Genomic DNA, 16,777 nt, shown 5'->3' on the forward strand with positions numbered 1-16,777 from the left:
TTTTCGTTGCTACTTCATCATTGTAATGTTGCTACTGTTATGAATCGTCATGTAAATACCTGATATGCAGGATGTATTTTCATTGTTACACATTGAACATAATGAAAGCATAGTGATGAATCACAAAAACAATATGTAATTATATATGTGTTTTCCGATGGTCTTAGGCGACCCCTGTGAAAGGGTCGTTTGACCCCCAAAGGGGTCGCGACCCACAGGTTGAGAACCGCTGCCCAAAGTGAACACCACCTTTCTTCCCAATTAGGCGTGCAGCAGGGAACCGTGTCGGAGGCCCGTGAGTCAACTGCCAGCCCTACGGGAGGCAGGTCACTAAATAAACACTGTTCGTCATGTCACCACGAAGACCCACATATGTGACCTAATTTGATTCTCACGAGAATCTGGCGAGACGATGCCAGACTCCACTGTCTCTGATGAGAAAACTCGATTGGAGAGATGCTGATCATGGGTGTTGGGTAACATCTCCAAACTAGTTTTAGACCTCAGCTCTTCCGATGTTCTCACTGCAATCCCAGAATTCTCCCTCTGATACAACATGATCACGCCTTAAAAACAAACAGACTAGCACCGTGGTTGGCAAACTGCGGCTCGAGAGCCACGTGCGGCTCTTTGGCCCCTCGAGTGTGGCTCTTCCTAGGCCTTAGGAGTACCCTAATTAAGTTAATAACAATGTAACTACCTATATAGTTTAAGTTTAAATAATTTGGCTCTCAAAAGAAATTTCAATCGTTGTACTGTTGATATTTGGCTCTGTTGACGAATGAGTTTGCCGACCACTGGTCTAGCAGGCAGGCTGGCGTAAGGAAGTGAAGTGTTTGAACTCAAAAGGAATTTAAATCTGTGGAGCTTTTAAAAATGACTTTTTCAAACTTTGAACTTCATAAGAGTGAACTGGAATTCTCTGTAGGCCCAGACTGTGTGTGTCTGTTCAGTTTTAGAGGAACCCAGGGGGAAAAAAATACAAATATATGGCTGGGTGGTGCTGGCATATGAACCTTCTTGTGTAAGTTACAACATACAATAAAGAACGTGAAAGAGATTTGTTGGTGACTTGAGGGCCAGGAGACACGTGCCACCTAACTTATAGGTGATTAGTCAAGGGCAACCCCAGACTCTTATTCACAACAGGCTGCTGAGTTAGTCCACCTGAGAGTCATATTTAAATTTACATTGGTCTTATTTTGTTATATAAAACAATATTAGGAAGGCTCATTCAGGATTTTCCTATAAATAAAGTAGAAATACAATAGTTCTGTATTTTGAAGGTATTTGCTCAAAAAAAGAAACCATCCCTTCTTAGGTGTTAAAAGAGAGTTTGCTGAAGATTATTTCAACATGGCAGTGAACAAAGAGACCCATTTCTGTGAGAAAAACTGGATCTTGTCGTTCAGGGCTTCCCGAACTTTAACGTACATGCGCGTCACCTGCGGGCCTTCATAAAGTGAAACTGATGAGTGGGAGGTTCTGGGGGGGGGGGGCACGGAATTCCGACTTTAGGGTGTCAAAGGGGATGCTAGTGCTGCAGGTGCCGGGACCACGCTTGGCTGTGGAGGCGTCACTGCAGCCCTTGGGATGGAGCTTCAGTGGCTTGACCTGAGATTGAACTTTGATGAGCGACATTCCAGCAGTTGATGTGTTTCTCACGTTGCTCCACTTGAGCCAACAATTTACCTATTGACGTGTCTGTTCTATTAAAAACTCGGTGAAGCACAGCCGGTGTGGCTCAGGGGTTGAGCACCCACCTCTGAACCAGGAGGTCATGGTTCGATTCCCGGACAGGGCACATGCCCGGGTTGCAGGCTCGATCAGCACCAGGGGGCCTGCAGCTGATTGATTCTCTCTCATCATTGATGTTTCTATCTCCCTCTCTCCCTCTCCCTTCCTCTCTGTTATTAATAAAAACATATTAAAAAAAACCCTCTGAAATAGAAAGTACCTGAAAACATCTCACATAATAAAAAGTGCTACTTTTCTAGTTCCAGTTTTATTTTTTATTTATCCTCTTAATTAAGCAAATTGTGCAGAAAACTTCATATGATGGCTTGATTTTTTTTTCTGTAGTAGGTGAAGACAGCTCAGACTTTTAAATTTATTATCCGAGAAAGGTAGTCTCAGATAAGATCTTTTACAGACCAGGAAAGCTAGTCATTGTGATATCTATTATGGAATAAGAATAGGGTCACAAAATTTAGCAAAAAGAAAAAGAGAAAGCAAAATTAAAACTCCAAACTAACAGCAACCCAAAATAATGTGATGTCCAGTTAAATTTGAGAAAAGATTAACTTTTTTTTTTTTTTTTTAGTATGAGTATATCCCATTCAATATATGGGACATACTTATACTAAAAAAAAAAAAATCATTGTTTATCTGAAATTCAGATTTAAAAATTAAATCAGATTAAATTAGGATTAAAAGATTAATTTTTTAGTATGAATCTATCCCATGCAACATATGGGACATATTCTCTCTCTCTCTCTCTCTCTCTCTCTCTCTCTCTCTCTCTCTCTCTCTCTCTCACACACACACACACACACACACAAACACACACCACTGTCTTTTGAAATGCAAACTTAGCAGATGTCCTGTATTTTATCTAGCAGCCCTAGGCCCCGGATTCTACCTGACCTGGACGTGCTGACAGAGCAGATGCTGGGTGGAGCGTTAACAGACCCTCCGAGAGCATCGTTTAGGAGTCCCAGCAGCACAGAGAGTTGCTTTCTGGACGTGCCAGTCCCACAGAGCGCTTGGCTATTCCTGCTGTCGATCTGTGGGAACGCCTTTTAGGAGCTTTGTGCCCAGAAGACCACACTTAAAAAAAAAAATCATGATAGAGGCCAAGCTGGAAGTTAAACTAACAAGTCTTATCTTAACAGCTTCCCCCCCCCACCCCCCCCGGGAAGGGCCAGGTGGGGCAAAGCAGAAGGTGTTTCCAGCTCCTTCTCTTTTCCTCTCTCGAGGGCTGAAGACGCTCGGTGGGAAATGGAGGCTGCGGGGTCTTGGTTAGGCTCACGAGAGGGTCTTCTGAATCGAGCACTTTTGGCAAGTCGATTGGGTGTAAGATGACCTTGGATAGAAGGAAGATCCGTGTAAGGCTTTGCAGGCCCTCTCCCACCTCTAGCCTGTCAGGGGTTGAAGGCAGCCTTGCCCAGCCTTCTAAGAGGGTAGACTACTGCTCTGATTCCACTTCCGTGTATACACCCAATTGTACTGCATCGGCTGTAGGAAAGTATATTTTAGTAAGAATGTGAAATCTACATGATGACCAGGGAGGAAAGGTAAGTTCATTTAACGGGTTCCTTATCTGGTCAGCATAGGAGTCACACCATCTACCTCCCCTGCCCGCTCCTCCCGTCAGGAACACTACTGGGCTGTTACCTGGGGAGGTAACTTACTACCAACAGTCCTGAGTGGGAGTAAACACACTGACTTTGGTTTGTCTGTTTGTCTTTAGAAATGATGTAGCTGATCTCAAGGATCTCAAACATTATACATATTGCATGATGTATGTTGTCTTGTTTGACTTGGTTAAAAAAGAACTCCTCTTTTTCCTCTTTACTTTCTGGTCTTGAAGATGCAGGTGTACTGACCCCAGAAGCGATGAGGAGGGCACCAGCTCTAGGCAAGCCCTGAAGTGGCTCTATTCATCTCAGTGAGACTCATTGGCAAATGTTCTGTGGCTTCCCAAGTCCTCAGAGAGAGGAAGTTCTCTTAACGGAAGGAAATTTTATAAAAGGCAACCCTTACAAAAAAAAAAGTTCCTGTCAATGCCCTCATTGTCCTTTCAAAGATTCTTTGTAGAATCTTCATAGGAATCTGCCCAGCCTTGGGCGGAAGGCAAATAATTTGAAGGCCAGAATCTGATCTATTTTTAAATTTGGAAATTTCAAACTAAATTGCCCATGGCATAATGCCAGCCTTTAGTGATGTGACGATATGTAGATCTGCTTGTTATTTAATGATCACTGCCTTTATAAGTAGCAAGCAATTTACCTTAAATATATACTTTTTGGTTAATCCTCAAATGAGAATATTTTTCCATTGAATTTTAGAGAGAGTGGAAGGGAAGGGGAGAGACAGAGAGAGAAACATTGATGTGAGAGAGATACATGGATTGGTTGCCTCCCTCACGCTCCCTGACCCAGGACCCGGGATGGATTGAACCTGCAACCGAGGTACGTGCCCTTGACCGGAATTGAACCTGAGACCCTTCAGTCCTCAGACGGACACTCTACCCACTGAGCCAAAAAGGCTAGGGCTTACTTTAAATGTATACTTTAGAAAAGCAGTGCTATTCCCAAAGGCAGCAGTAGAAGTGACAATGACAATGTTCTAAATCTGAATAAATCCTTCGGTTATGCCTTCACTTACTAAATCAGAAAAGCATACAAACCCCTCACGGTGGCAGAAAAGGAAGTTGCCTCCTCTAAAGAGTTAAGGCAAGTGCCAGCCTGGGCTTCCTGGCAAGAGAGTGTCACCCGTTTTCTAGAACTCTGGGGATAGACACAGCTCAGTTAAGTCAGTATCACCCTCTCAGGCTTGTTCAGGGCCTGAAGTTTTACCATTAATGGTACCATTAAGATTCTCATATTATTTAGAAAGGCACTGCTTTTGCAAAGTAAACAGACACAAAGGGGGATGGGAAACTATCTTTTTTAGAAAAGTATATTTTTATTGATTTCAGAGAGGAAAGAAGAGGGAGGGAGGGAGGGAGAGAGAGAGAGAAAGAAACATCAATGATGAGACAGAATAATTGATCAGCTGCTTCCTGCATGGCCCCCACTGGGGATCGAATCCACAACCCAGGCCTGTGCCCTCACAGGGAATTGAACCCTGACCTTCTTCTGGTCAATAGGTCGATGCTCAACCACTGAGCCACGCTGGCGGGGCGCAACTAAACTCTCTTTAGTGATTAGTCTGGAAACAATTTTCCCCCTTGTCCTCAGCAGAAAGAGCTGAAAGAAGTCTAAGGCTTTATGTGATCAGATTCTCAATCAAAACAGAAGTATGTCGAAGTGGAGTAAGTCAAGGGTCTGCAAACCCAGTCTGTGAATATTTCGTCAATATGGTAGGCTTTATGGCTCACACGGTCTCTGGTGCGACTGTCCACTTGGCTGCGGTAGCTCCAGGCAGCCCGAGACAAGGTGCAAGCAATTAAGTCCAGTTGTATCCAATCAACTTTATTTTGTAGGCTGAGCTTTGGATTTCAGGTAATTTTCAAGGGTGCCAAATAGTTATTTTGGCTTGACGTGTTTTCGACCATTACAGAAATATAAAAACCCATCCTAGTTTGGGAGCCACACAAAAACAGACAGGAGGCCACGGTTTGCTGATCCCAGAAAGAGTTGGAGCTATGGGTTCTAACTCAACCTGAGCTTTTTTATTTCATGGCACAAGGGTCGTCAGTAGCCGATTTGGAAGTGTGTGGATTAGTTGATTAGGTTTGCTGGAAGCAAATTTTCCAGTGCTTCTATTCTCTAAAGCTCTGGTATAACCAACCACAATTTTGAGTACTTCTCTGGACATTTCTGGGTGCAAATTGGGAGCAAACATTGTATGCAATGAACAGATGGGAAATATTACAGCCAGCTTTTTCTGGTGGAGGAGAACAAATTCACTTTAAATGTCTAGGGCGGTTGCAGGTGAGTATGTAAGGGAGTTGGATTGCATCTTCCTGCTCTCCAGTAGGTGGTACTGCTTAGAGAGCCTCCCAGCCCTGGAATGTGCTGAGGAGGAGAATGGAAGCGTGAGTCAGAGGACCATTTCTTCGGGATGCTGGACAGGGCACTGGAGCGTTTGTTGGCTGGTGCAACTGCCGTTTAAGGGCCCTTAAGAGAGCTTGGCTTCTATGGCTTGGGCAAAGATTTTAAAACTTACTTTGGTTATCTAGATAAGAAGCAAACCACGGCTCAGAGTGTTTGGGGTTGGCCTAGTCCAAAGATGATTGCAGAATAAAACCAGTGAGAGCATGCCATCTGTGAATAGTTCCTCCTACTTGAAGGAGGGAGGAGATAATTAGAACTGGGCTTGTATCACCAAAGCCTCTGAGCAATATGACATCAAAACCTATTCAAGAAGCATGCAGTGTGGTATCACAGAAACTGGCAAGGGCATCAGCAGCCCAGGTTTCTCACCTTGGCATTGCCACTTTGGAAGATCACTTAATTTTTGGACTTACTCGTGCTGTTTGGCAGGTGGGAATACTACTTACCCAATTATGAGGAGGCCCTGATATGTTACGAAGACGGAAGGGCTGTATACATTTAAGGCAATCAGACTGGGCAGTCCTCATCGGTTCTCGAAAACTTCAGAACTTCTGAAGCTGAGACGACACCCTTTCTTTCTACCTTCCCCTCCTGTCCCACCTGTACACATGGCAGAGGAGCAGGTTCTGCTCCATCTGGGTTAGTCCCATTTTTCTCGTCTGCATTTCAGCCTTTCGGTATCTCACACCTCCCACAAAAGTGGTGGTAGTTGCAGAAGCGCCTGGGTCTTTTTCTAAGCTACACAGAAGCCTTGGGGAATTCTTAGCACTTATTTTTGGCGGTATATGTCAAAGTATACATCGAACTTCCCACTTTGAAATATGCCGGCTATTTAAACATGCGTGTGCTGTCTTCATGAAAGCAGTAGGCAGATGACAATGAGATGTTTAACTAGTAACCCGCTGTTTGTCCTCTGAAATTGCTCTCCTAGCTTAATGAATTCCTGGAGGCATACACATCGCTGGATAGGTGTTTTTCCCCCCCATAATGGCTACAGAGTGAACTTTTGTGACCTAAGAAGTGAACAGATGAGCTGCCCATTTGTAGCCCCTAAGAAGTGTCACAGAACTTTGGCTCCTGCGTATTCAAAATGAAACTGAAGGCACTCAGGATGCTTTATTTACACATGTTCACCCCACCTTCTGATAATGTTCAGCACAAACAAGCAGCACCCATAACATGCAAGGCCTGTGCTCTGTGCTGTGGGGGCTGCAGACATAAAGAGACTACAGAACACCACGCAAGGGAGAGCAGTGCTAGGAGAGGTTCAAATTCAGTGGCTGACGATGTTGCGTTTGCTATGTGCCAGGCACTGTTGTTTCTCTGTAAGAGACTAAGAATGGGACAGAAAGCATTTAGGCAATGGTAGAGAGAGTCATGGTCACACACACACACACACACACACACACACACACACACACAATATATATATATATATATATAAAGAGCCCTGGCCAGTGCTGCCAAATGGTTACAGCGTTTGGCCCTGGACACCAAGGGTCTTGGGTTCGATTCCCAGTCAAAGGGCACATACCTGGGTTGCAGGTTTGATCCCAGATCCTCAGCATGGTAGCAGGAGGTAACCAATTGATATCTCTCTCTCTCGCTCTCTTCACCCTCTCCCTCCCTTCCACTCTTTCTAAAAAATTAATGGAAAAAATACCCTCTGGTGAGGATTAAAAAAACAACAATAACATGAAGAAAGGAGAGGTATAAAAACTAATACAAATAAGAAAAGTAAGTATTTAATAAACTTTGTGTACATCTTTAAGCAGGCCATCTTATTTAGGCTGATCTATTTAGGCTGATCTTTGGGGATAACTTTTTTTTTTTTTTAAAGCAGAAAACCTTGGGTTAATAGCAAACATAAAATTCCATGTAAATAAAATGTTAGGGATAACCATGTTTATTTGAATAGACCCTTTAACCCATCTCCAATGTGTAATCAAACAGTATTGGACTCCTTTGTATCCAAAACGTATGTACTGCAAATTCCTCCTCTTTGCTTCACACAACCGAAACAACCCCAGCGAGTTCGCGCTTTCCCCACGATTTCTCTCCCATTTGCCTCAACACCAGAGAGATGGCAAGACGCCCCCCTGGCCCTGGGCTTTCCCTCCTCCCGGAGAGAACACTCCTGGGGCAGGTGGAATCGGACCTGGGAAAGGGCGGGCCCGACCCGCCGACAGATCGCGATCAGACATTCAGACGCGCTTTCGCAGGAGTGGCGCATGGGGCGAGCCTGCCAGCCACTCGGTGTCCCTACTCCCTGCTCCGCTCCGCCCTGGTGCGGCCGCGCTGACTCACCAGCGGCTCCCGGCTCCTTTCTGCTGGGCTCCCCCCCCCTCCCCCCGCCCCGCTGCCGGCTCCACGTGACTCAGCACAGGCACCAAAGTTTCTACCGGTCGCCGTAACCACCGCGCAGCAGGCGGGCCCTGGCAGTGAACTTCGATCTTCCCGCTAAGAACGACCCCAGACTGCGACCCCAGACTGCAGCCGAGCGGACGGACCACGGCCCCCCACCCTAGGGCGTTCTTCGGCGGCGCCCCACTTTCTGCGTTTTGACCCCTACCCACCCGCCCACCTAGTGAAGCTGTCATCTCGTCTCGCATCGCCTGCCAGTGCTGGCCACGGCCCCCCCTTTGCATCAGTGGTTCTCGGACGCGGCTGCACCGTGGCGGCCAGGAGTCCCCCGGAGGTTACAGGTTTCGAGGAAACCCCGGGCTCTCACCTCCGACAGTCGGACTTACAGGGACGCGGATGCGAGCCGGGCGTCGGGGTTCCTCCAAGCGCCCAGGTGGCTCTAAGCGCAGCAAAGTTTAGGAGCCTTGGCTCTGGGAGGAGCATCGACCCCCCCCCCCCCCCCGCGAGAGAAACCGACCCGCAGAGCGGCACCACGGGGTGGGCTCCCAGACTTCCCACCTTGCAGATCCCGACCCTGCCGTCCTCGTAGCTCCGCAGAAAAGACGCCAGCAAAGCCAGGGGGCGTTTCCAGCGGGACGCTGGCTACACCGGGCCCCGGGCCCCTGCGCGCCCCTGCGCGCCCCTGGCTGGCTGAAAACCCAGCTCCACCGAGCTCCCGAGAGCAGCCCGCCGCGGCCGCTGTTCTTCCGTTACCTTTGGGTCTCTGTTCAGTTTCATTCCCACGTGTCTGGGGGCCCGGTCGGAAGCCCGAGGTCCTCTCAGGTTAGAAGCTCGAGCTGCGTCCACACCACCCCCCGGACGGACGGACGGACGGGACTGCACGCTCCGCGCGGCCTCGGGGCAGATACTGTGCTGATCAAGGAAGTTCCGCGGCGCCCGTGGGCGTGGGCGGGCGGCGGGCGGTTCGCGCGCCTCACCCCCGGCTGAACGTGACCGCACAGTAGGAAAGGCAGTGACCTCCCCTGGCCTGCGGGTCTGGACCACGTTCCTTTTTGAAAAGAAGAGAACGTGAGCGCGGGATGGAGAAAAGCACGCGGGGCAGACAGTGCGCGGGCTGGTGCGGGAGGAAGGGGCAATGTTCGGAATATCAATCACTCCACGCGCCGCTGACCCGCGAGGGCTGGGGAGGGGGGGCTGGGGGAGGGGGACAAAGGCTCCTCCCGAGCAGACGGCGCAGCGCCCCTCCCTCGAGGTTACAGCTCTGCCCTCGGGCCGGCTCTGGGCGCGGGACTGGCAGAGGGACTCGGGGTGACCAGGTCGCCTGGCTCCTTGGGGTTCGGCAGTCTGCACGCCCGAGCGCTCCGGGTGCAGAGGGGGCGTCTTTCTGCGCCCGCCTCTCCCGGACCCTCCGTGGGGTTCCTGGCCCTGGCACAGCCCCTCTGGGTGGGGTGGGGGTGAAGAATGTCCTACGGAAGCAGGGTGGGGATCGCGGAGCAGCCCTCGCCCGGCGCGCGGGGTGCTTTCTGCAGAAGAACCACTTGGGCTCAGAACTCTCCTCCCACTACAGCTCCAGCCCCGGGCGCCGGGGGCAGAGTCCAGGGGGGAGTTGGGGGGCTGGTCCGCCGGAGGGAAGCGCGGGGTGGGCGTCCGGGGTTGCTCCCCGCCCGGGGCGCCCGCGCGCGGCACTTCCTGGTCTGCCCCGCAGCCTCCGCCAGCGCCCCTGGCTCCCAGCCCTGCGCCCCAACTCTGGCGCCTCTATGTCGGTGCACGCCCGCACCCCTCTCCTTCCCAGCGCCCAGGGTCCCTGTCCCGGGCAGCCTCGCCCTCACCCCGAGCCAGTCCACTCTGCCAGCGTGGCAGCCCGACTCCCCCCCTTTCCCGCGGGGTGCGGCGCCGGGGCCCCGGGGTGAGGCGGCCGCGGGAACGCGAGGGGGGCATCCCCGAGGCGCGGGCCGACCCTGCGCAAGTTCTCTCCGGGCTCGGAGACCCCCGGTGGGTCCCGCGGGCTCAGCCGGCGGCACTGCAGTCCCCGGGCGGCGGGAGCAGGCGAGGCCAGCGCCAGGCCTGGGAGGGACCGCGCCGGGGCCGGGGTGCGGGGGTGCTCGGGGCGGTACCGCTTTAAATGCACTTGACTCACCTGCTCCGGCGCGTCCCTGCTCCCCGCTGACAGCTGGGGGCTTTGTTTTCTCCTCCCACCCGGCGGCCCCGCCCCCGCCCACGTGACTCGCCGTCTGCCGCCGCCGCTCGGCGGGTCCGCCCCCGGGAGCCCGGCCCGCGCCGCTCCGCCCCTTCCCGGGGGTGCGGGGCGGAGACCCCAGCGGAGAGAGGTGACCCGCCTGCGGGGCGGTGGGGAGGTGGCACGCTGGTTAGGACCCTAGGGAGCCAGGTGAGTGGTGACTTAAGTGAAGCGCCCGCGGGGAGCGCAGCTGGGCTGCTGGGCCAGGCTCGGTGGAGAAGGGGCTTGGAAAGGCGCCACCCCACCCTACCCCACCCCACCCCACGGGAGGTTCCTGGAACTGGGGCTGCACACCCAGCGACCGCGTCTTCTTCCGCCAGGGTTTACACTCGTGCCTGGGAAGAAGCGATCGGAGGGGCAAACTGTTTCTGTCAGGAATACTGTTAACCACACCAGGAATTCTGAGCCCAATAACACGATTAGCAAGGAAATGCTTGCAGGTTTTATGGAGGTTTCGAGTCTGCTCGTTGGTGCTGTTGGTATCTGGATTCTGTTCGGAAAATGGGGTGCAGGCTGGATCCGCTAACCCCAGATTATTGATCCGGGCGCGTGTCCACTTGGAACAGCACCGATTCCTGAGTGAAATGAGTGGAGAACATGTCAAGACGCAGCTCAGTACCTGCTGCGTTTGGAAGTGGTCCCACACTTTGCGGATAGCCAGTGCTTGAAGCTGCAGGAACCTGTTGTCTGAATCCCTCCCTTTGCCCTTGGATAATGTACATGATACCTCCCCACACCGCCCAGATTGCAACTCAGGAGCAAGATGGTCTCCCCTCTCCAGCATCCGGGACAGTGAGGTCTGCACAGTGGGTGACAGCCCAGCGCTCCCCACACCTCAATGTGCAGAGGGGTCACAGGGGGCCTTCTTAACACCAAAGTCTGATGGGTGGGTCTGGGTGGGACCTGAGATTCCGCATGGTACTCCCGGGTAATGACAGGGCAAATGGCTTGAGGGCCGCACTTTGAGCGGCAAGGCTTAGAGCACCCGGTTTGGCACTGGCGGAACTATTTTGAGTGCTGCCTGCAGCACTTAATAGCTCCATGACCTTCGGCAAGTTCCTTAACATTTAAGCCTCCCAAGCTGTAAAACGGGGATGTTACCAACACCCACCTCAATCTTGCAAATTAAATGAGAACACCCATCTGAAGTGCCTGGAATAGTGCCTGGCACGCTTATGTGGGTTTAGGAAGTGTTAGTTAATTGTTGGGGTCACCCTTGCAGGAGGAAAGCTGGCACAAATCCCAACATACCAGCAGGGGGAGCGGTGTGTGGGATGGCCCAGGCAGTGGTCAGCAAACTTGCGGCTTGGCAGCTCGCGAGCCACATGCGGCTCTTTGGCCCCTTGAGTGTGGCGGTATTTTGTGGAAGACCCACACTCAAGGGGCCAAAGACCCGCATGTGGCTCGCGAGCCGCGGTTTGCCGACCACGGGCCAGGGTAAAGGCAGCCAGCCCAAGAATGACCACTGCACCCCGGAGTGCCTGGCATGGGCCAGATGTGTAGAATAAGGTTGTGGAGTACTTGAACGACTGTAACGCAGAGCAAATCATAGATGTTTAAAAGTCCTGTTTCGAGCAAGAACCTTCTTGCTGGGAGGTCAGGGACCTGCACTCGGTCTTGGGGTGATGGAGAGGCAAGGGCTGCTCTGACTGCTCTCAGCCCTGGGGAACTTGACCTCTGCGTCAATGGAGACAACTTTATAAAAAAGGATTAACGCACAGAAAGGTGTTGGGGGAACACATTTCCCAGTGAACTAGATAGTTTGTGCCATGAGGGAACTTCCAGGAGTGGAAGTGGCTTGGAAAGCCCTCTGTGTATGAACCGTGAACACCTCCTGAAGCTGAAGTGCCTCCCTTCTATTTCTCAGCACCGCATGATGGCTATTTCCATTTGGACATTTTTAAAGAGGTGTTTTTTTTTGTTATTTTTTTCAACCAGTTCTGTCAGCATAGAGCGTTGGATCTGTGAACCTAAGGTAACTTTTAGGTTTAACCAGGAAAATCCCACAAAACAAAGTGCAAAGAAAATGAATCCCATAATATGTTTATTTAAAAAAAACTTTGAAATATTTTTAAAAAAGTTATCCTGTTTCATCTGCAAAACTTTAAATCTTGATAAATGATTTCTGGGACATCGAATTAAAAAATCATTTTGCTCTCTATTACAGATGTCCAGCTGCCTGTCAGATGGGTAATCTATTTTAATATCTGAGAGAGTAAATGGATTGTTAAGGGATAGTACGTTCTTTATCCTCATTAAAAACCTTGAAATCTAAATGAATTTATTAATGAAGACGTGGTATTCTTAGCTCTCAAAACGAATGGTATTGTCACTATTGTTCTCATCTCTCCCTTCCTCCATTCTCCTCTCTTTGTACCTCTCCACCCCATCCCCCCCACCCAAGAATGTTTCCTAAGACTCATTTCTTGGCTTTTTATTTTTCTCAGTTTCTGCCATTTCCCTTGGAAATTTATTCACATCTTATGTTTAGTTTTGAAGTGTGTGATTACTTCTGAAGCTATACCGACATCCTTAACCTGTTTCCAAGCCCCCATATCTGCATTACCAATTACTTGCTAGGCATTTCCACTAAATTTCCACTAGCCTAGAAGTCCCAGTGTGCTCTAAATTAAGCTTCTCCCTCCTCCCATAAAACGGATACTTCCTTGGTAGTAAATCAAGACGGTCATTTGCATTGGGCAGCCCTCAGTGCTGTTGCGGGGACTTGGAAAGGACGTGGGACACACAGTATGATTATCCCTGCTGCCTTCCTACTGCTCCCAGATATTGCTGTGAGACTTTGCCTTCCTCAGTGACTGGGGCCAACTCATAAAAACAACTTGCTGGCAGAGCACCCACATATGCAGCTGTGGGCTGCTGCATAAATGGTGGTCAGTGTGAACTGAGCTCGTGAGAGTAGGGTAGGCTAGATTATGCCGCTGTAGGAAACACCATCAAAATCTCAGTGGCTTCACACAACAAAAGTTAACTTCCTGCTCACGTCACATCTGCTGGGCAGCTCTAATGGGGACTCATCATTTTAGCCTGCTTCACTCCTGTGACCTCTCCATGAGCACCATGGCAATGGAAGAGTGTGGAAAACTGCACAGCAAACCTTAAACACTTTCACCTAGAAACGACACAGACCACTTCTCACATTTCACTGGCCAAAGGAAGTCACATGGTCATTACCAAACTTTAAGGGGTATGTACTCAGAAGGAATGGAAAAGTAGAAATCTTAGGGATAAGTAATGACTAACACAGGGGTCCATTTGACATAGAGGGTGAGGGGTAAAGTCAAATTGGAAGCAGTCCAATTATAGTAGGGAATGAGCATAGATACCAGTTGGAGGAAGGTACTCAGTGGTACGTGGAGTCTTTGGAGAAGCATTGCCATTGTTGTTATTATACAACCAGAGGCCTGGTGCATGAAATTCGTGCACAGGGGAGGAGGGGTCCCTCAGCCCGGAGTGCAAGAATGCCAGCATCCCTCGCCATGGCCTTAGGCCCCTCCCCTCCCTCCTGGGCTGGGGCTGGGGCAATGCCGCCAGCATCCCATCCCAGCCACTATGGGCGCTGCCATATTTGTTGCAGAGTGACAGTTAATTTACATATTACTCTTTTATTAGATAGGATGTTGTTATGTAGAGAGATACTTAACAGTGAAAACTTCCATCTCACTGCCTTTCAGGGTCAACTTATGCTTCAGCCAAGGTCAGTCAGCTCCAGGCATTGATCATTGAAGCTCTTCTGTGACATAGGAGCCGGGAAGTGTCTTCCATCTTGATTCTACCCTGGGGACACACCAACCATTAATAAGTAAGGTTTCATCAACACAAGAACATTTGCTGCTTTGGCTGACATTGGTGATCATTCTCCACTTGAGGAGTGAAAATGTGTCTACGAAGAAGGAAGTATTTCAGTGAGATCCAAGTGTCCCATGTTTCCCCGCATAATTGTCTGAATTATGTTTTTCACAAAGAATTTTCTTGTTTTCGAGGGAATGTTGAAATGTAGCCTAATGAGTAAATATCTGTCCACAAACAGAGGGGAAAAAGCACTTGTATCAGTGTGAACTAATAAAATCTTGGTTTTACATAAGCTTTTTGGGTTATTTTTCTAAAGAACAGAGATTCTGTCAACTAAACTTGCTTCTGACATCCCCCGATACCTCATGTATCTAAAAGAGGTAAAAGCATTGATGAATGCTGTTAGCTCTAACATGCAATATGGATATAGACTATTATAATGTGTTGCTGGGCACTGAATCATGCTTTTGATCTCAACAATTTTATGTTGTCTCTGCCCACACCCATCAGTGATATCCTTTTAAAAACATGTACCTCTCATAAAACTGTTCCCAGATAAATATTTTTACAGAACATAAGCATTTGCCTAAAACTAGTATTCTGAGGCTTCAATCATACATTTCCACAAATATCTAAGATGAGTTATTGAAAACGGGAGACAGAGTTTATCAATTCATATTTTAAACTGTATGCTCAAATACTTTTCATTTTATCTGATTTATTTTTAGCTCAGAGTGCTTGCTAACCTGTGGTACTGCCTAAGTATAAATCATAGCCTCAACAGACATGCTGCAGTGAGCCACTTATGAATGCATTGTAATGCCATGCAGACAGAGATGGAAATGTTCAGTACCAAGATATGACAGCATTTATCAAGATGGGGCATGCAGGAAGCAGCTGATCAATGATTCTCTCATCACTGATGTTTCTCTCTCTCTCTCCCTCTCCATTCCTCTCTGAAGTCAATAAAAAATATATTAAAAAAAGAAATCCTATGTAATAAAAGCCTAACATGCTAAGTGTCCAGTCATCCAGTTGTCTGTTCAACCAATCAAAGCATAATATGCTAATGATATGCTAAGGCTGCTCAACCACTCACTATGACATGCACTGATCACCAGGGGGAAGAAGCTCCAACTGGTAGGTTAGCTTGTTGCTGAGGTCTGGCCTATCAGGACTGAGCAAGATGGGGCCAGACACACCCCGGAGCCCTCCACAGTCCCCCCCCCCCCCCCCGGCTGGCCAACCTCCCACATCCCTTCCTGGCCCCGATTGTGCACCAGTGGGGTCCCTCGGCCTGGCCCGTGCCTTCTTGCAATCTAGGACCCCTTGTGATGACAGAGAGCCGGTTTGGGCTTGATCCTGCAGGCCAGGCCGAGGGACCCCACTGGTGCATGAATTTGTGCACCAGGCCTTTAGTAGAATATAAAAGTGTGTACTTCATCTTTAATTTACCCTTTACAATTTCAATTTTTATGGCATATTTTTATGTCTATAATATATTAATGCAGTTGTATATTTATATAATTTATAAATGAATGTGTATGTGTGAGGTAATAAATGTTTTACTTACAGGGGAGTGTAGGCAGAAGGAAGCAAAAAAAAAATATTAGAGCAAGGTATCTATGATTAGCTTTGTTTTTTGGAAGATGACTTAGACAACACTTTGGAGTAGAAGGTGAGAGACCAGAGTCCGGAAGATCAGCCAGGTGACTACTATCCTGACTCAGAGGACAGGTGGTGAGGACCTGGTGATGGAGAGGAGAGCTCACCAAAGCACATGGTTTGGTTTTTAGTAGGGATGTGTGTGTGTGAGACAGAGAGAGAGACAGAGAGATTGTAGCTTGCTAGTCTGAATGGATGGTGGAACTGTTACTTGAGGGAGGACATGGGATACTGAACAAGATACAGAGTTCAGTTTAGGACATGTTAAGTCAGAGGTGCCCAAGGGATTCCCGGGAGATGACTGGTGGGTGTTTTAAATATAAATCTGAGGCTCAGGAGAGCTTAGAGATACAGATTTTACAGGAGCCTTAGTTTCCTGATCTGCAGATCTTTCTATAACTGCTGGTCTTAAAAAAAAATCCCTTCATTTAAAGAAAAATTAACACATCAGCTTAACATTTATAATTATTAATTATGTAATAAAAATGATTAAGAATATTGCATGATGGTATGACATCATCACCAAACAGACAATCTTAGAAATTTAGTTGGACATTTAGGCTAGTTTACTATTTTGATCTTTTTCAAGTGTTATCTAGACCAGGGGTGGGCAAACTTTTTGACTCGAGGGCCACAATGGGTTCTTAAACTGGACCGGAGGGCCGGAACAAAAGCATGGATGGAGTGTTTGTGTGAACTAATACAAATTCAAAGTAAACATCATTACATAAAAGGGTACGGTCTTTTTTTTTTTTTTTTAGTTTTATTCATTTCAAACGGGCTAGATCCGGCCCGCGGGCCGGAGTTTGCCCATGGCTGACTAGACTATGGTGCATTGTAAAATAGTCACTCTCTCATACTGTCTTTCACACCTAAAACCTTGTTGTTCAAGCCAATCATTTATTTTCTTTTACTGCCC

General features: G+C 48.7%; 1 protein-coding gene and 1 long non-coding RNA gene across 3 annotated transcripts in view; one reads left to right on the top strand and one right to left on the bottom strand.

Annotated features, from left to right (window-relative positions):
- Positions 1-10,367, bottom strand: part of MAPRE2 (microtubule associated protein RP/EB family member 2) — a 121,170-nt gene extending 110,803 nt beyond the window's left edge. The window contains exon 1 of one of the 2 annotated variants that reach the window (XM_059707353.1): positions 10,285-10,367. Coding sequence is in view for 1 of the 2 variants with exons in the window: in XM_059707350.1 (XP_059563333.1) it covers positions 8,901-8,924 (24 nt within the window). In the remaining variant the exon portion in view is untranslated. Of the gene's footprint in view, positions 1-8,900; positions 9,061-10,284 lie in introns of those variants that run through there. The other variant, XM_059707350.1, reaches the window with a different exon arrangement.
- On the top strand, positions 9,136-15,217 carry LOC132240037 (uncharacterized). The gene is made up of 2 exons (XR_009454213.1): positions 9,136-10,533; positions 14,076-15,217. It is a non-coding gene; the product is annotated as an uncharacterized LOC132240037 (long non-coding RNA).
- The last annotated feature ends 1,560 nt before the right edge of the window (positions 15,218-16,777 follow it).

This window comes from Myotis daubentonii, chromosome 8 (genome assembly GCF_963259705.1).
Source record: "Myotis daubentonii chromosome 8, mMyoDau2.1, whole genome shotgun sequence".
NCBI lineage: Eukaryota > Metazoa > Chordata > Mammalia > Chiroptera > Vespertilionidae > Myotis > Myotis daubentonii.